Source organism: Engraulis encrasicolus, chromosome 14, assembly GCF_034702125.1.
Source record: "Engraulis encrasicolus isolate BLACKSEA-1 chromosome 14, IST_EnEncr_1.0, whole genome shotgun sequence".
Taxonomy (NCBI): domain Eukaryota; kingdom Metazoa; phylum Chordata; class Actinopteri; order Clupeiformes; family Engraulidae; genus Engraulis; species Engraulis encrasicolus.
Genome location: NC_085870.1, coordinates 27575799 through 27596646, shown reverse-complemented (window position 1 = coordinate 27596646; position 20848 = coordinate 27575799). Strand labels below are relative to the sequence as shown.

At 40.9% G+C, this 20848-nt stretch overlaps 1 protein-coding gene and 1 long non-coding RNA gene across 2 annotated transcripts in view; one reads left to right on the top strand and one right to left on the bottom strand.

Annotated features, from left to right (window-relative positions):
- The window catches only part of tkta (transketolase a), a 36115-nt gene extending 23545 nt beyond the window's left edge, over positions 1–12570 (top strand). The window contains exons 13-14 of the mRNA XM_063215327.1: positions 8548–8670; positions 10936–12570. Coding sequence (XP_063071397.1) covers positions 8548–8670; positions 10936–11123 — 311 coding nt within the window. The 3' untranslated portion in view covers positions 11124–12570. The remainder of the gene's footprint in view (positions 1–8547; positions 8671–10935) is intronic.
- A 370-nt stretch (positions 12571–12940) lies between these two features.
- Positions 12941–17369, bottom strand: LOC134463226 (uncharacterized). Its single transcript, XR_010037681.1, has 9 exons — positions 17318–17369; positions 17019–17094; positions 15960–16902; positions 15800–15871; positions 15536–15604; positions 15254–15304; positions 14915–14977; positions 14545–14620; positions 12941–14338 (listed from the first exon to the last, which is right to left on the bottom strand). It is a non-coding gene; the product is annotated as an uncharacterized LOC134463226 (long non-coding RNA).
- Positions 17370–20848: the final 3479 nt, after the last annotated feature.

Sequence of the window (20848 nt, the reverse complement as noted above, 5' to 3'; positions counted from 1 at the left end):
TCGTGAGGCTCCTTAGTCCTTAGTAAATTGTTAAGTCGTACAATTCCATGCGAATGGTCTTCCACACATTCTCGCCGGTTGCAAACAAGACACAGGGGAAACAAAAAATAGTTTCTGTTGTACCACTCACTTTGAAATGATCGGGTAGTTATAACCTTCTGACCCCGTCACCCTGCAGTAGCAAACCCTTCAGCTCTGTCGGTCCTCCATTCTTTATCACATATTTTCCTCTTGGAAATCCAACTTTGAGAATGCTCTTAGTTTCGTTATGAAATCCACTTGTAGCAGACAAAGTGAACAAGCTAGCCAACAACACCGACTGACTGTATTGTGAACTTCAGATTCGCTATGACGTAACTGGCCAGCAATACTCTCAATGCCAGAAGGAGTCTGCGGCCAGGCTACTGCTGGCCTCACCACTGTATATTTCAGTGGGCGTTATGCCAAAGCGTTCAGAGTAAAGAAATGATAATCACAAGTAGTCTAGGCAGGATTTCTGAAAAGGTGCTTATTTAAGGTCCTGAAGGCAAATCATGTTAATTTTCGGCATACAACTGATTTAGGGGTATTCAAGGGTGCTGAATCCAAATCTGCCGTATGCCGGACGCAAAAATGTACCGAAATGCCTCAAAACGGGCAAAATCCAATATGGCCGCCGCCACCGTGTTAAAATCCTGCAATCACTTTTCTTTTGGACTAAATAAGGTATGAATTTGAAAATAGCACTTATTTTTATGTTTTCAGACATGGGGAAAGCCATTATGTCATCAGATTTAAGCTCAGATTGGAGGAAAATGCTTATGTCATTGGCTGGCAGCCATTTTAAAAGCAGAGAGCCTCATATTGTCAACGATTTTTAACATTCTTACTAATCTTTCAAGATCCACAGAAAAAAATGCTCTTTGTTTCTGTGAACACAAATACTACAGAAAACTGCACTGAACTGTCTACTTTCACCTGAAAAAAGAAGTTTGTGTCTACCTTTTTCCATTCTTTAGTTATGGGCAGTAGAACATGGGATGACACCACAAAAAAGCACAGATTTTTGACCCCAAAATACTGCACTTCTCACTGCCCATATTTTTGCTTTAAGGACATATTGTCTTTGATAGTGTTCATGTTTGATATACAATATTTTCAGGGGGTTTGAAGGGTGCTTAATGCCTTTAATTCCCATAGTACATCAAAATGAAGGAATCCAATATGGCCGCCGTCACCAGTCTACAGTGATTACACAAGGTAAACTCTTAAGTAGGCCTACATTATGTAGCATCAGGTTTTCATACAAGGAGAATTAATTTCCATACTCAGATTTAAGATAGATATCAAAGGAAATTATTTCAGTGTAGACTGAATTCATGTTTGCAACAGGAGATTATCTTTTCCATAAATTGACCATTTGTATTTAAAACTCTCCCTATTTCAATTACACTTTTAATGCATTGTACCATGAAAAATGTTCCCACCTCAAACCACCACAGAATGTTTCCACACCTCTTCACCCATAAAAAATAAATGACCACAAGAGTCTGAAATCGAATATTTTCTAATATTATCCTTTGTACAATGGGAATTACTTCATGTTTGCCGGTTTAATTGCTGTGCTCAGATCACTGTATATCTAGGCCTATAAAGGGGATCAAGAGGCAGACTGATGTGAATAATATATAGAATAGAATAGAATAGAATAGAATAGAATAGAATAGAGTGTACAGATAAGGGAGTGGCATTGTGTGTGTGTGTGTGTGTGTGTGTGTGTGTGTGTGTGTGTGTGTGTGTGTGTGTGTGTGTGTGTGTGTGTTTGTGTGTGTGTGTGTGTGTGTGTGTGTGTGAATATATACACAAAGGACATACTCAGGCTGGTATTGCACATCAGTCATCCAAAGTTATTGCATAGATTGTCTTGCTTAATGTACATATTTCAGCTGAGATGGCCACTCTGACAATTATTACCATTAATTACAAGGCTGGCCTTTGTTCTGTAGTACGGCAAGAATTCAGCTCAACACATTGCACTGTATCAATTATTTCACAACAACCGGAGGATGGAAGGAGATCAGGGGAACAAGAGATTGTAATGAACAGTCAGACAGTCCATGTGTGTGAAATGTGGTTTTAGTCTTTGGTCCTTACTTTGATGATACATCTGTAGTGCCAATGATACATCTGTAGAGACCCAAGAACTCAGAACCAGGATAATGTCCAAGACAATGTTTTAGCTCTGTGACAGTGGGAAGTTGGGAAGTTCAGAGAAGTCTATTCTCGCTATAGGTGTGCCTCCTGAAGGCAGCAATGATCTCTTTGGTTTTCTTTTCATTCAGAGCTAGAGAAATTTGCCTCGGTTTCTGTACACCAGGCTGCCACCTTCACTCCCTTTTGCTGGCCATGCTGCAGTCATGGACCGATAGACTTTAGATGGGGGCTCAGCATGCAGCCATGTGGGGATCCAGCCCTGCTGAACAGGGGAGCAGGAGGAAAAGAGAGTCTGTCTGTTATCTTCTGTTGGTAGAATTGTGCAAGTATAGACTTTAAATTGGCCTAGTTAAAATATACTGGAATGTACATCTGCAGTGTATCAATAACGGTGCTCAGCTGGAGAGAGAGAGCCAATGGCAGGCAGAAGAGCAAGTGGTAGTTTTAAGGTGCCTAGGCACAGAAATGGGCACTTCCCTGTCTTTCTCACAGCACATGAACACAATACTCAAAAATGGACTGCTAATTAACCCATTTTGTCCTACGCCCTTTTTGGGAAAGGGTGCCCTCTTCCTATTAAATCCGCAATGTCTCAGCCTCTGAAGCACATACAAACATGAAATGAGTTACATTTAAAAGCCAATACCCTCCCCTTGCATTGTAATGTGTTCATTCAGCTCTAACATACCCACATAGTTAATAAAACAGCTAAAATCTCAGGATCCTGAAAAACCTATATGTGTTTCCAGGACACAATGGGTTAAGTTATACGAGGAGGAGGTATGAAAAATCAGAATGTCCTTGCTGACTTGGAATGTCCTTTTTTGAATATTGTGTTCATGTGCTGTGAGAAAGACAGGAGGGTGCCCATTTCTATTAACCTTGCGCACCATCCTACGTATTTCCGCCAAGAGACTTGACTCCACACTACTTCTGATACCAGTTTATAGGCCTATATATACCAAATATATATGCACATACAGTCACCCTCCTCTACTCTAACCAAAATTGTTTACTTGGTATACTAAGTTAACCTATTCCTAATCACCCCTCCTTGAGTTGCTGAATTGCAGCAACTGCTTGACTTCATGTACTCCATGCCACTTCTTGCAGATGCAGTGTTGGATGAGGCAAGCACAAGTTGTAATGTCTTTCAGTCCCCCCAGGAAATCGCGATGTTGCGATCGCGTCGTTTTTCGCAACTTCAATGAATTACCGCGAATTCTGCGCGAGAGCGCAACTTTAACCAATCACCACGATTTTCCGCAACTTTGAACACTTTGAACCAATCCATGTTGCGCTGACTTCACTGACGTCGACAAACTTCCTTTCAGATAATACAATAAAAAATACAATAAAAAAGTAACCTAGCAATCAGTCCCAGCACTTTACTATGCATGTACAAAGTTGTCGGTGAGGGGGGAAAAAAAACTAATAAATAGGAATGTAGGAAACGCCATGTTCTCATTGCGCGTCTGCTCGCATGGTCACAGGAGGGAAAATGTATGACTACTAGTCTGGCATAACCAATAGGCATACATTTTTAAAATGTGGTAGGCCTACATAATATATAGCCTAATTAACACTTCATGACAGTCATCTACATTACGCCAAGTATAGGGCTCCTACAACAAGATGTGTGTTTTTTTTCTAAAGCGGTCCACCTGCTGGACCACTTTGGTGTTTGACTTGTGCACATACAGAAGGCAACATTTTCCCTCCTAATTGAGATGCGCAAATGCCTTGTCCACAACAAAGGAGTAATTTCCATCCTTCATTGTGAAAGCTGCGTGCGTGCCTGGCCGATATAGTAATCTCTTTCGCGCAAATTGGGCTATGGCTGGATATCAGGGTTCACGTTAGCCGGCTGTGGCCGGACATTGGCCGTTTGCATGCATGAATGACCGGCAAAACAAAAATGTGGCTGGACAAAATATCCGACAAAAAATGACTGCAATCAGTCAGTAAATAATATTAGCTCATTTTAAATAGGCCTACTTAACGTTACAAAAGACCAGTAGGCCTAATATGAAACTGAACAAAACTGAAAATATTTGTGAATAGCCTATGTAAATGAACTTGTCATAAGCAGCACGCAATATTGCTTGCGCTCTCGTCCCCACCGTCGTTGTCCCCAATCACGTTATGCTTATAATCACTTGACTCACGCTGGCTGCTGTGCTGTCGAGGAACGATTCTGTTTTGTTGTGGGCTATTTTTTACCAATATATCAGTGAACACAACAAAGGGCATTGCATTTGCAAAACCGTTTCATGCCCTTTGAGAAGTCAAGCCTAACAGTTTGGGACTCAATGGCATGCGCAGCATTGCATCACTTTCACTTTTACCTCTGCTGGAAAAATGGTGGTGGATCTCAAGTAGGCTACAGCCTACAGAGGGTCAAGTTAAACATTCCAGAGAACGATGGACTCGCCAGAAGTCCCAGTGAAAGTGCATGCAGGGCTTTATAACTGTTTTCATCATCACCGGCCAAAACGTGTAGCCCATATGAGCATCGTTGACCTGAGACCTCCGTTCTGCAGGCGACGTGGTGTTTTATAGATAACAATGTCGTCGTCTTTTATATTCACAAGAGCACCAAAATTAATATAATTTCTGAGCATTATTCAGCAAGCACCCTTCACAAAAGGAAATCTGTGAACTCCATCCTCGTTACATTGAATGATGATCATCAGCCGGACGGCGCGGGAGAACAAAAAAAAACCTATCTATGCCTTCTTTCGAAAGCGACCCCTCTCTCTGCTTTTATTTGTGTTGCTTTTGACAAGCTTGAAAATTAAACGCCGACACAGGCAGGCTATGTGTTTAGCAGACGACTCACATTAACCAGGATTTCAGTCAGTTCCTGTCGCGCAGCCTCTTCAACTGGGTGGACATGCCCAATTCCGCCCGCCTACTTATAGTTAATTATGTATCCACTTTTTTAAGTCAGGAATGGATATCGACATGATACGAAGTTTGTATGCTTACAATTTGAAACGGTGATGACATTTAAAACAGAGTCAAACGGCCATAAACAGCATTGTAATGAAGGGTGTCGTAATGGCAGCATGAAAGAGATGGAACTTTTCACGACGACATTCTGGCTAAAAACTCGCCCAGGCAGCTTCCCTGCTTTGCCTAAGAACCAAAATTATAATATAAAAATGGAAATAATATAAAAACACCAGAGGACTGGAATGTGGCAGTGTCCTTTACTTTCAAGCATGGGGAAGCACATTAAAAATCGCAACAAAAATCGCACCTTTCACTTCATACCGCAACAAAATCGCAACAACACAGTAAGAAGCTCCGCAACTTTTATCGCGATTTTCTGGAAATCCTCGTGCACCATCTGGCAATTCCGACCGCGATTTTTTGAGAAAATGCCCGCGATTTCCTGGTGGGACTGGTCTTTGTGTGCCTTGAGAATACATGGGTTCTAAATTTTGTTTATAACCTGACTGCGAACCTAGCCACGCACAACTCAGCCTCTGATTGTTGGAAACCGCTGTCTGTCAAAAAAAATAGCTCACGTGGTTGGCTGCCAGTGTCTTGCCCCTCTTCATAACATTGTGTTGATAAACAATGAGAACCCATGTATAAGTGGCAGTTCAATACCACCCATCCCACTTCGGTGACTGGCAGGAGGATAGGAAGGGGTATGTGGGCCTGACTCAATATAGAGATTTGATAATGTGGGGCATTTTATGTAACCATGTGACATCTGAATTCGATAGGACTGATCATTGCAAAACGTCATACTTTGCTTTTGTTGCATTTACAGCCAAAGTGCCATGCAGTGCATGATATTGTGTGTCCTGCCAAATCACTGGAGAGGAGGAGGTTAATAGCCCTAGTGGTTGGGAATGAGTTAACATATATCAAGTAAATTCCTCACAATAACATAAACTGTTTTGATCCACGTTTCACCTTTCCGCCATTCAAAGATATAATGTAAGCACCGCAATAAATTCGGCAAACAATGAATTTCTAATGCACAAAATGTAGATGTGCATATTATATTTAGGCACATTCAAACTTATGTGTGTAAATTTGTCTCATAATGGAAGAGGTGGATTGAGGTGGACATATTGCATCATGTTATAATAAGCATTAAAATAAAAGTGGAAGTAGAGAAAACATTTTCATTCAAAAGAACAGCTTATTGACATGAAAGTCAACTGTCACTTGTAAACATGAATTCAACCTATGAAATCATGTCCTTTGATTCTAATCTTTAATCTGAGTATGGAGATGAATTCTCCATGTATGACAACCTATAGCTACAATGTAATTAAGAGTCCACCTTGTCTGGTGATGGCATCCATATGAATTCAGACTACACTGAAATAATTTCCTTTGATATCTATCTTAAATCTGAGTATGGAAATGAATTCTCCCTGTATGAAAACCTAATGCTACATAATGTACTTAAGAGTTTACCTTGTGTAATCAAAGAAACATACACTGTAGACTGGTGACGGCGGCCATATTGGATTCCTTCATTTTGATGTACTATGGGAATATACATTTATTTATACATCATATTGGCATTAAGCACCCTTCAAACCCCCTGAAAATGTTGCACATCAAACATGAACACTATCAAAGACAATATGTCCTTAAAGCAAAAATATGGGCAGAGAGAAGTGCAGTATTTTGGGGTCAAAAATCAGTGTTTTTTTGTGGTGTCATCCCATGTTCTACTGCCCATAACTAAAGAATGGAAAAAGGTAGACACAAACTTCTTTTTTCAGGTGAAAGTAGACAGTTCAGTGTAGTTTTCTGTAGTATTTGTGTTCACAGAGACAAAGAGCATTTTTTCTGTGAACCTTGAAAGATTAGTAAAAATGTTGACAATATGAGGCTCTCTGCTTTTAAAATGGCTGCCAGCCAATGACATAAGCATTTTCCTCCAATCTGAGCTTAAATCTGATGACATAATGGCTTTCCCCATGTCTGAAAACATAAAAATAAGTGCTATTTTCAAATTCATACCTCATTTAGTCCAAAAGAAAAGTGATTGCAGGATTTTAACACGGTGGCGGCGGCCATATTGGATTTTGCCCGTTTGAGGCATTTCGGTACATTTTTGCGTCCGGCATACGGCAGATTTGGATTCAGCACCCTTGAATACCCCTAAATCAGTTGTATGCCGAAAATTAACATGATTTGCCTTCAGGTGTCAACTTTTTGGAAAAATGACCCTGACTAAAGTAGAAAATAGTAGAACATTATCAGGAATTGAGGGCACACCATACATACTTCTATTAAGTGTATAAAAACGTTTAATACAATATTACCAGGTTGCATTCACAGAACGAGCAAAATGGCGCATGCGCTGAAGCTTATTAACGAGGGATTGCGCAATCCGGGGTGAGGCCAGTTCAGAGTTGCCCCAAATTCACCGTATTCGGAGCAATTTGACATGAAATGGGCAAATATTATGATTTTGGCCACGGAAATGATTGACAATGAGTGAAACTGTTTAAATACTGCTCAAATGGTAGTTATGGTGCAGATGCTCGAAAACAATAGCTGTTATTGTTACTATTATTCACATTTACTGCAGCTCATCATTCTCAGGTCTGGCTGGTGAGGCCGTGCCTCCCCTGCCGTATTGGAGTGCACGTTCTGGCACCACACCACACCAGCAAAGCTGGCGAACCAGGCTAGTGTAACAGTTTATTTTACGGTTCCTGTGTTTTAGTCCATCTACATGTATCAAGATGTAATATAATGTATTTACACTGTATGTACCTAACCCTAATCCTAACCCTAACCCCATGATACAGTTCAAGTACATCATGTTATATCCTATACTTTGATAAATGATACCTCATTGAAGTAACAGGAACCGTAAATCAAAGTGTATTCTAATATTCTCATTTATCATGGTCATGTTTGTCAAAAGATTTAAGTAGAAGGTAACTTGGCTTATTTTCGGAGCAGAAAGACTGCCAGATTCCAACCTTCAGAGCAGTTTCACATCATGAATAGCTGGAATAGGTGACCACTACAACAAAACTCCCATCCCATGCCAATTCACACTTTGAAATATGACCCTTGTCGTGTGGAGTGGAGTCCACTCTAATAACTTCTGATGTCCACATCTGAAAGAAAAAAGCCTGAAACTGGAAAATTACTCTTAATATGTAAAATGTCTTCAAGCTCCAAAAAGAACACCACTTGCCCTCAGCTAAACACTTTTGATCTAAAATAAAAATATAACACAACTGTGGATTAAACAAATTACGACTGGTCTTACGAGAAACTGTAAAATAACCAGTACATTGCATTTTTAAATGAAATAAAATGATTAAATAAACACCCGTCTCTATTTCCCCACAGAGCGTATCTACATCACTGTGATCGACCCCTTCACCATCAAGCCTCTGGATTCCAAGACCATCATCGAACACACCCGCGCCACCAGGGGGCGCCTCATCACAGTGGAGGACCACTACTACGAGGGTGGGTACAACATACAGTATATCGTATAGGGATTAAAATGGTTGATTAATTCGATTCATTCATTCCTTCATTCATTAATTCATTCATTCATCAATTAATTAATTGTTGGTTGATTGACCATATTGATCAACTTATGATTAATTGATAAGCTGTGTTTTTTTCCCAAATCCCAATGTTTCCCAGCCAAAAAACCTGATTAACTCTAAAAATGATTTAAATTTTTTTATAAAATGCTAAATTTAAATTAATTTATATTTATATTCCTAAATTCAATGGTGATTGAAATATCCCCACATATTCACACGCACCCATAGATACTGTAAAGGCTGTATTGCCATGACATTTCAGCCATAGACAATTATACAGTTTGCTCTGACATGCTATCTCAACCATTTCTCTGCCTCATAGTTGTCACAATAGACATATAGTACATAGGCAGCACATTGCCACACTATCTCAACCATATAGGTACCTGTATAGACAGTTTATATAAAAAAACAGGGTAGCCTACATTGGCATGCTACCATAGACATATAGTTTATATTAAAAAAACAGTGTACATTGGCTTGCTGTTACAAACATAGACAATAGATGTATATAGTGTACATGCACGCCTCATCGTAACCCTATCTAAACCACAGATATATATAGTATTACACCCCCACCTTCATAGTACTGACAGTATATATTATGGGATGAGTACTAGGAGGGTGGGTGTGTGTACATGTCTCTGGGTGGGTATGGCAGGCATCCATGCTGTCTACATGCATAGCCTTCGCATTGCCATGCTGTCTCGCCACGTTCGCGTCACCATTGCAAATGTCACCTCATCTTAACCCCGCAGCTAACTCTGCAAGGCCTGTCTGGGCCTATGGCATCGTGGTTTTTGCTGCAGTGGCTCTTCCATTGGCTTAAATGTTGTGATGCGCCGCATCATAAATATTTGTTATTGGCCAGAGAGCTCCCACTGTGGTGGTGGCATGTGCTGATTGGTGGAGGGGGATGAGCAGTGTGTTGTCATGCAGGACAAAGATGTCATCCCCACTCAGTGTTGGCACATGTGGGGATGCGTGTGGATGTGGGTGTGTGTGTGTGTGTGTGTGTGTGTGTGTGTGTGTGTGTGTGTGTGTGTGTGTGTGTGTGTGTGTGTGTGTGTGTGTGTGTGTGTGTGTGTGTGTGTGTGTGTGTGTGTGTGGCCGGCCATGTGTGGGTATGTGGCCGTGTGTGGGTGTGGGTGTGGGTGTCTGTGTGTCCTTGTGCAAGTGTGTGTGTGTGCAAGTGTGTGTGCGTGTGTGCAAGTATGTATGGCCGTGTGTGTGTGTGTGTGCGTGCGTGCGTGCGTGCGTGCGTGCGTGCGTGCGTTCGTGCATGCGTGTGTGTGGAGGGGCAGTCTGCTGTCAGGTCGTCTTAAGTGAGTGTGCGCCCGTGAGGCTGTTGGTGACCTAGATAATACTCACAGCCCTGCACTCATCTCTCTCTCTCTCTCTCTCTCTCTCTCTCTCTCTCTCTCTATCCACCACTCCTTTCTCTCTCTCTCTGTCTCTCTCTGTCTCTCTCTCTCTCTCTCTCTCACACACTCTCTCTCTCTCTCTCTCTCTCTCTCTCTCTTTCTCTTTCTCTTTCTCTCTCTCCCTGTTTATGTGTGTGAATGTGCTTAGGAGAGAATATAGAGACACAGTAGATAGATAGAACCAATTAAGATTCAATCAGTTCAGATTTATCTGTGGAATGTTGGGGGAGATTAGACTCTGAGAACATGTGCTGAGATTGGAGGACTTAACTGCTAAAATTGAGTTTAGGGTAAAGGGGAATTTTTACACAGATGACTCACGGATTAAAAATAAGGCAGTCTTTATTTCCTATGTGTCTACCGTATTCTGCTCCATCATCTATTTGTTGTCATATTTTTAAGATTAAATCATACTCTTTATTGTATCTATGATATACTCAAGGTGAAATGGCATATATATTTTTTGAAAAATATTTTTGTCCTTTATTACAATAGTGTAGTGAAGAGTTGGACAGGAAATGAGTGGGAGTGAGAGACGGGGGAGCATTGGGAAAAGACCTCAGGTCGGAATCGAACCCGGGTCCCCGGTGTGACAGTGCAGTGCCCTACCGTCTGAGCCACGACAGGGAAAATATGGCATATTTTAAAGCTAGGGCAGTATCTTTATGTCCTATCTCCTCTATTGTATTCTCTTTGTGTTGTATCCTTCATGTGTAGTCACGGTCCTGTTCTTTTGTGCTCCTGTAATTCCTCAGGTGGCCTGGGGGAGGCAGTGTGCTCTGCAGTGGTGAATGAGCCTGGCTTCCAGCTGCACCGCATGGCCGTGTCTCATGTGCCCCGCAGCGGCAAGCACTCCGAGCTGCTGAAGGCTTACGGCATCGACCGTGACGCCATCGCCCAGGCCGTCCGCAAGATGCTCAGCTCCTCAGCCAACGCCAAGTAACCGCCCAGCCTGCCACGCCCGCCCAGAACACACCCGGACCACAAGCCCCACCCACATTGCCCCTTCTATGCCCCTCCCCCTCTGTGCTAGACCAGGGACAGGGTTTCATGATATCAGATGATAAAAACAGTGGTGTTAGTCCATAACTCAAAAAGTAAAAACCCTGCCACAAATTTGATCCAACCAGCTCTGCACAAACTGATTGTAACGGGTACTACACTGTAATACAGGACAATACAGGAAGATCAGGGAAGTCACCAGTGTTAGAAGGAAAACATAGCAGGGTATTTACTTTCTGAGCCTGAGACAGACACCACTGGATAAAAAATTATGTTTTTTTGGTTTGTTTGTACTCCCCTCAGTATCTCCCTCACTGTGAACGCCAGCCTCCGTGTGAGTCCAGTTGTAATGTGAGTGATGTTATGTACATTTTGAAGTATCCGCCCCGAGGATTGTCCTTTTCTTTCTTCCAACCCCACAATGTGTGTAGTCACAAACAGACATGTACTGTATACGTCCAGGACAACATCCCAATATGTTAGCAGATGACTTTTTGTTTTGTTTACATGCACTGAAACCCTCATACATTCAAACACATGAGAGTGTATACTCGCCCACTCACACACACACACAGACACACACACACACACACAGACACACACCTTACTTCCTCACTGTGGTCAGTTACCAAATTACCAAGTCAGCTGTTTGTGTACCATGTGATGTGTTTTTTGCATAAACCAGGAAAGTTCTCGTTCTGACTCAACAAAAAAACGTACTGTTTGCAAACGTTATATTTTACTATTTTTTATATTGTTCTGATGTAGCTAGGAAGTACGGGGCAGGGGGCATATACCCCACCATGGTCAGAGGACAGGGGTAAAGGCGTATAGGTGACAGAAAACAACTGTCGTAGTAGTAACCGTATCATGATTATAGTGTGAATTCCAGTAGATGTTAGTAGGAAAATGTAAATGTACGTGAGGCATTGATAAAAAAATAAATAAATAGGCATCGGTCCAGTTTCGACCCCTGCCCTGACCCCCTGGGGTACACTCACCAGCCGCAGGGCGACCCCTAGTGGTGGGCAGATGATTGACAGAAAAGATTGTGAGGTTGTTACTAAGGTGAGGGAGAACACACAGAAACACAGACACAGTGGCCGAGTCCAAAACCATTCACTCGCTCACTAGTACTACCATATGAAGTGTACTACTAGATGGGGAGTGAGTTAGATTGTTTTGTACCCCAAGTAGTGCAGTCATCTAGTGAGTGAGTGAACAATTTGGACTCTCAGCCTCTGTGAGAGGTCACACGTGAGGGACCAGACTTGTTGTACCAGCAGCCAGCATGTCGTGCTATCAGAACTGTGAAGTGAAGCACACCACACCTCCTTTGTTTACCTTTTCTATCTACTACAGTATGTATGTACCTTTTTGTCATTGAATAAAGCCCTCTGCATTTGAACTTGGAGAGTTTCTGTGTGTGTGGTTGTATAGTAGCTACATTTCTACCGTTACCCTATTGTGTATAGATTTAGACTTAGACTTAGACTGAACTTATGAATTGGAAACTCCTCTTTCGTAGTGGCATAAAAGACAAAGACAAACACACATCACAATCAAAACAGTAATGAATGAATAAATATGGGTAGAAATAAGATTTTTTTTAAAAACTATAGAATATATAGGAATTGAATCACAAAATGTACTATGATTTAGATGGTATTATTCAAAAGAAAAACATTTATTGTTAATTATTTTATTTTATTTCAACATGTTATTACATTGTGCCAAGTCTTTTTGACTTCAGTCTTTCTTCTTATAACCTTTGAATGGCATGATAGGCCTGCAGTGGAACTGGTTGGGTGAAATTAAAGTGCATCCAGAAATACTAAACAGCTCTTGCTCTTTGTGCTGTTGGTCTAAAACTAAAAGGCACATTTCAAATGTCACGTATCATTATAGTCCTCACGCGAGGCTAATCCCCAATGGTATCCAGCACCTTTCCACAACGTGCCTCTGGCCTCTCCACCGAGGACCTTTCCCAGGCATGGTAAACATCTCAAAACTTACATTACATTACATTATTTTACTATTACATGGCAGGTACAAGTGTTGGATTTCAAATGGTGCACTTGAAATCCATGTCCATGATTCAGTGTATATGGCGTATTAATTACGCACTGAAACGTAGTGCCCGAAGTGCAGAAGTGCACCACCTGAGACACAGCAATGGTGAGTGTACCACAGTAACAGAAGACAGGGTAGGGGAGGGCTCTTGATACTGTAAGTGGAGGCACAGTAAGTGTTGTTGGAAGGACTATGGAAAGGGGATTCAGGAATCAGGAGTTTGGAGTAGAGTAGAGTAGAGTAACTTTATTGGTGACGGTACTGCACAGTAGAGATGGCCCTACTGTCATAGAACAGTTAGTTTTCAGTGTGTGTGTGTGTGTGTGTGTGTGTGTGTGTGTGTGTGTGTGTGTGTGTGTGTGTGTGTGTGTGTGTGTGTGTGTGTGTGTGTGTGTGTGTGTGTGTGCGCGCGTGCGCGCGCGCGCGCGTGTGCGTGTGTAGCATTTCAGAAAACCTTGGCCTGTCCAAGACTCAGCGGGATTGCTCAGGTCAAATCAAACACAGTAATACCTGATACATTTCTACACATTATTATGGCGTCCATGTTGCCTGGTAGAGGGCATAGCCCATTATAGCCCAAAGGTTGCCAGTTCGACTCCCGACCCACCAGGTTGGTGTGGGGAGTAATTAACCAGTGTTCTCCCCCATCCTCCTCCATGACTGAGGTACCCTGAGCATGGTACCGTCCCACCGCACTGCTCCCTTGGGGCGCCATTTGGGGCTGCCCCCCTGCACGGGTGAGGTATGAATGCAATTTCATTGTGTACAGTGTACACTTGGGAGTTGGGAACAATGGGAGTTGGAGTTTCCCAGTTGGGCTTTCACTTTTTCAATAGAGCCTGATGCATCATGCTAGTGTCCATTAACTGATCTGAGAAATGGATTGGGATGAATTTATTTTTCAGCAGCATGAGCCTCTATTCAAATTATTTTTTTGTCACAGTTTTACTTGTAAAATAAAGAGGTTTTGGGTTGACGATCATCTTACAGAGCAGTTAGTTGTGCTGCCACAAGGGAGAGGTAGGCCCTCTTGCTCTATACTGGGACTATCTGGACCAATAACGATAAGTCCTGTGCTTCTTCCTGAGAGGAACAAAACAAATATTTAATGACAATAAATATCAATATTCTAATGCAATTCCTTACACATTATGCCTTACACCTTACACATCATCAGTAGCCATTTCAGTGTCTAAATGCATTTTAATGATCACCATGCAACTCGTCAGTTCTTTTTTCCGCATCAGTTTTGAACATCTATGTAGATGACTGGAAAGGTGTTTACTCACCACAAGGAGTTGTACTTATTTATTTCCCCAAAGCATGCAAATGCTATCAGTCCACAACCATAGGCTGAGGTAAGCACTAAAGGGTGAAAAAAAACATTTAAAACATAATTAAGGATTGCACAGGAAAAACAAGAATGGTCACAAAATGTACAAACTGAGGTCATGACTTTATTTTGTAATTTTATTGTAGTAAATGCTATTAAAATAGGCTACAGAATATTTTGAATGTGATCCCATGGACTAACTTGAAGAAAACATTGAGTTTGTGAAGATGCCCATTTTCCAGTGAACTCTTAAATTGTTATTGGTGAAAACAGCAACAGATAACATCATTGCTGAATGCTTATTAAAAAATACTGGTGGCACTTACTGTGAGTGGTGTCGATGTTGAACAGAGCCACAAGTGTAGCAACGACCAGTCCACACACAACGTCTGGAGAGAGAAATAATCAAGAACCTAGAGAAAGTAATGGAGTACATGGACTCTGAACCCCCTGCCCCCCTGTTGGCTTCCTAGCTGGTACCCCATCTATCACTCAACCCCATCTATCACTTGCACCATGTTGGGTAAGTCACTACCTGGCAGAGGAGTTTTAGCTCATCACAGTCAGGTAACGTAGTGAACATCTGGCACAATTATACTGAATGTTATCTTTTGATCTGCTTTCCCAAAGAGTCTGTAATGGTGTGGGCGGCTTACTGGACGTACCTGTACTTTCATATGGTGGACCAGTGCATTTCTTTGTGTGCGAAGGTAGTCCTGAACAGTGCAAGCAGAGTCAATAGTTTGTAAACCATTATTCAAATGACACATGTACTGTAAAAACTACATTCAAATAAGACATATTACAGTAGAGTAAATAATTACAGCTGCTACTGTGGGAGAGCTTCACAACCAACACATGGTTGTACATGTACGTATTATTTGAATATTACTGTGATTGTGTGCTATGTGAATATGTTTGGATGAGTTTAAGTAAAACTGTCCCACCACAGCAAATACCAGCCACTTCAAAAACTATCGTGAAAAACAGAGCAATGCCACATGGCGGTCCTAAACCTGTAAAGGCAAACAAACAAACATACAACAAATAACACACAAATAGCTTTTAATTTTCAAATGTCGCCCAGAGGATTTTACTCAAACCAGCTATTACTTGCTATTCATATATTGTTAAACATTACACTGTTGATGATGAAGTGTTAATACAATTTTAAAAATGTATGTCTGCATGTATGTCACCAAGCCACTCACTGTAATAGGGCCTATAGCTGAGTAGACCACATCCCAGTCCAAAGCAACAGGAGAAAAAATGATGGAATTTATCTTGGAAACAAAAAAATCACATTTATGATACAAGTAAAACAGAAATCCCTTTCACATCCATTGTAACCAAATTCAAATATGAACTCACAATGGCTGTAGAGGTCCACCATATTTCTCCACCACCACTGTCTTCATACATTACTTCCCAGCTATTCTTTGGCAAATGTGAAGACTAGTATAGTGTTGTGCATAGCACCTGCTGTGTGGGCACTGTTGTCAGGAAAGTCCCTTTACTGAACTAGTTTCAGTTTTAAAAGTCCACGGTCATTGGCAGGGCTGTAAAAACTTTACCCAGTAGCACGCAGTAGCTGTAGTCAAAACACCAGGAACCAGTATAGTATGTACGTACGTACGTACGTACGCTCTTGAGTACAGACAGTACAGACAAGGTACAGAGATGCAATTCAACACAAAGACATAGAAACGGCCCATAGGAAAGCGCTCATCTGCAGTTGAGTCTTGATATATTGCATAAAGAAATACATTATATTCAGACATGCAATTAAATACAAAGGCATGGAAACTGCCCATAGGAAAGCTGTGTTGCTCATGTGTGGTTGAGTCTTGTCAATATATTGCATAAAGAAATTCATTACATTCTGACATGCAATTCAATGCAAAGGCATAGAAACGGAATAGTCTACAAAACAGTGTGAGACAAAATTAGGCATTGCATAGCAATTCCTTACAATCTAGGTGGCAGGTACACAGTTTGAACATTGGACACAGCATTCACTATGTCACGCTGAAGAGAAGCTTCTATACAAAGTGATTTACAACAGGGAACATAAATCATACTACAGCTGTAAAAAGGCAGAGGAGGATAAGCAAAATCATATCAGGGTAACAACTGGCAGAACAGGACAGGAGACAATGAGATGGCATTGATCATGGAGTCAGCACCATGTGTCTCTCCAGAGATATATATTGAAGTTGAATGATTCTTGTCACAACCGTAGCAAAGTTTGGGTGAGTTGATTGGTGTGTATCTGAGCAATCTTAAGCTTTGCGGTCATGATGGAGAAGTCATTCTGTAATAAAGTGTCACATGTTTTTTTATAAGGATGACAAATGTTACAAATGTGAGGAATATGGTTATTCACAAAGTCTGTTAGATGTAACAGCAAACAAGAGGGTTTTAGCTCACCGCAGGGACTTGCATTTATTAATTTCCCCAGACAAGGCGAACACTATCAGCCCAAAGCCATAAGCTGAAGTAATCTCTAAAGAGAGAAAGTAACAATTAAGTAATGTCTAATTAACATAGGCTACCTGTAACTGAGGAGCAAACAGGCAAAACAGGAATGCAAAAACTGAGGAAATGTCATTTTGCTATTTTGAATGGAATATTTCACTGTCAAATTACTCTTAATTTCATATTAGTAAAAGCAGGAACAGAAATGATCATTGATGAATATTTATATTGCATATACTGGTGTCACCTACTGTAATTGATGTCAAGGTCTGACAGGGCCACAATTGCAGCAGCGACCAATCCATACACCACATCTGGAAGAGAACATCCCGGATGAAAATAATAAACTGGTGATGCTTGGATACAAGGCAAGGCAAGGCAAGGCAAGTTTATTTATATAGCGCATTTCATACACAGGTGCAACTCAATATGCTTCACAAAGTTAACAAATGTAAATGAAAGGAAACAGGGAAGAAAGAAGGAAATGAATTAGAGTCAAAAAGCATTTAAAAACATTAAGATAAAACATAAGGTAAAAATAATAATAAAATAAAATAAAATAAAACAAATTAAATAAAAAATAAAAATAATAAGAATAAGTAATTTAAGCTAGGGGAAAGCATCTGAGAACAGCTTTGTCTTGAGTCTAGATTTAAAGCTATCAATAGTGGGTGCATTTTTTATGTCATCTGGAAGCTGGTTCCAAAGCTTTGAAGCATAGAAGCTAAAGGCTGCCTCTCCACACTTTGTTTTGACTTTTGGAATCACCAGCAAATTCTTCTCCGTTGACCTTAGTGACCTAGTTGGTGCATACAGCTGAAACATATCCAGTAGATATGTGGGTCCCATTCCATTTAGTGATTTAAACACAAGTAGCATAGCCTTAAAATCAATTCTGTAGCTTACTGGGAGCCAATGCAGCGATCTTAAAATTGGAGTAATACAGAAGCCAGACTAACACCACACATAGTATCACACATATCCATCCCACAACCTGCTGCAAGAGATTGGTAAGTTCATTCAACCTATTTTACATCGAAGACAATATCATGTTGACTAAACATAAAGGTGCACTATGTAAAATTTTAGCAGTTTTTTCAGAATTCATTCTGAAAAGAATTAATTCTGCCCATTCACAAATGTTATCTGTTTCACGAATACACAAATAGTGTTTCACGAATACCACCACCATCAAATTTTAAGTATTCAGTATGACAGGGAAAATTATACTATACTTTTCATACATGAGAAGATGGATCTTCTCCAACCACTTGGCTCCACCACAATCGACATAACTGTTCAGGGTGCCCAATGTACTCACATTTTAGGTGTTGAAATTGATGTAAGCTAATTTTCAAAGATATACAGATATAATGTTGTTGTTTTGTCACCACCTGTTCTCAAATTGACATCCACTCTGGTCCAGGCACTGCTGACAACACTAATGGTGCATAATTGTCTTGGAACTTTTGTGCGTTCACCCTGAATGGCTGCATTCACTTTCAGTGACTGTTGCAGGTCCAATAGGTTGGCTTCAGATATCAGTTGTTTGGGAACAGACTGTGACAAAACAATAAAGTGATGTCTGTGAATTCTATTACACTTTGAAACGTAGGCCGACATGAATTTTAAGAATCACATAATTTACAATGGTTTTGGTGTGCACACCTTTTGAGACACTGTGTGTACTGTATTAATATATTATCTGATCTATAACAGGAGGCTATAATTGAACCAGCAATAATCCATAAGTGTCAGCTATATTTTGAGGTTACTGGCATGGCATACAAGTATAATGAACTTACAAGTAATTTGCAGCAGGTTACTTTCCTTTTCAAGTTGGCAGAACATATTTTTAAAAGTGTGCAGGGCACTGGTTGTACCTGCTTAACTCCTCTGCCTGCTCAACTGGATCCAATAATAACTCTGAGTGGTTCTTATCTCTATCAGCTGTCTAAGTGCATGTATTGGACAAATGTAATACTGGAAGACGCTTTCAAAATATACTGTAGGGCCTACAGTGTAGGCTATATGTATTGTTGTAATCTGTGCAAGTCTGTAATGGCAGGGGCAGTGTACTGGATTTACCTTTGGTTCTGTATGTTATCTTGCATACATCTGGATGTGGAGGTACTGTACACAAGGCCAATTGATAGGCCCCTACATTTACAAACATGTTAGTCCTGCATTGATTATAAGCTATTAGTATTAACACATTAATATCATGGGAATACAACAAAATATAAATCAAAGAAAGCTACCACTTAATGAAGTGATCCCACTTGAGCTAAATATTTATTTGAAATGAAGTGTTACGTGGACAGGTTTGGATGAGTTAAATGGTCTCACCCACTGGCGTAACACAAGTACTTCAGGCCCCCCCTGCAAGCTACCAAGAATGGGCCCCCGAACGAAAAAAGAGGGCCTAATATCATGTGGAGGGGCCCCGTTTCTTCAAGTCAAGGGCCCATGTGGGCCCCCCACCTCGTATGGGCCCCCCTGCCTCGCGGGGGCTGCGGGGGTATACTTTATGCCCCTGGTCTCACCAAAGAAAAAGCCAAACATGGAAAAAAAGGACTGTAGACATCAGAGCTACGAAACAGGGTTCATCTAAACCTGCCAAGGCAAACAGTGACAGAACAAACAAGATAAACAAAAACAGACAAAAATAAACAAAATAATAATAGCTGGACTATTTTTTCAAGCTATTAATACATTGTTAAATGTGCATTACACTATCAGTGATGCCTGCCGTGCTAATAAAATTAAAGTGACAGTACGCACAAAGCCACTCACTGTGATATGGCTTATGGGCGATTAAGCCGAATCCCAGTCCGAAACACAAGGCAAAATAAAGAGATGGTCAAACATTTTTTCTTCATATGAAGCTCATGCAGGAAGAAATGAAAGTGTCCGTCACCAGTATCTCCGCCAAAGCTACTTCATTGTGACTCTTTGACAAATTTGAAGGCAGATAGGGAATGCTGTGAATAGTGGTGCACTGTTGTCAGGAAAGTCTCTCTGCTAAACTAGTTTCAGTTTTTAAAGTCCATTGCCATTGGCAGAGCTGTAAACACTTCAGTGGCACTCAGTAGCTGTAGTCAAAACATCAGGAACCAGTTTGTCAATGGTCACCACAATAGGCATGAAGTATGACACGTCTCCTGTTAAGACACGGCCCCCTGTTATAAATTTGCTGTTACCAGAATGGCCACCAAGGCCCTGTGTGATGCCATGGTAAGGTAGTTAAGTCCTCATGTGCATGCATTATGAGGTGGTGTTGCTGTGACTCATTCAAAGTGTGGTATTGTCACCAAGGGCTAGGTTTGGGTCTCTAGGGTGTTTACAATGTTTTTTTTAACCCCAATATAAATACATGAATGTAGTAAAGTGTGCCAATAGGCCTATACAGTGAACTGGTTATTTTTCTTTCTTATTCTGCCCAATCTACACATGCCTACAGTAGAGAGTATAATGCATTTTGTTGTCATAATACGTAGGCCTATGTGCACACATGGGCATGGAGATTGAAAGCAATTTCTACGCTTACGTTCTTGTGAGAGTCAATGTACAGACATGCAATGGATTGTCATTACATGCACCTAATGGATAACAGTGATATAGCAATGCAAGTTATAAAACAGTGCGAGGCAAAATAAAGAATAGGCCTACTTTGCACACTTCAATACGAGAGGTGTAATCGCAAATTAATTGTAGGCCTACTGTTATTAGACATTGGTTTATTATTATTGCATTGATATGACCTTGGCCCTGTGACACAT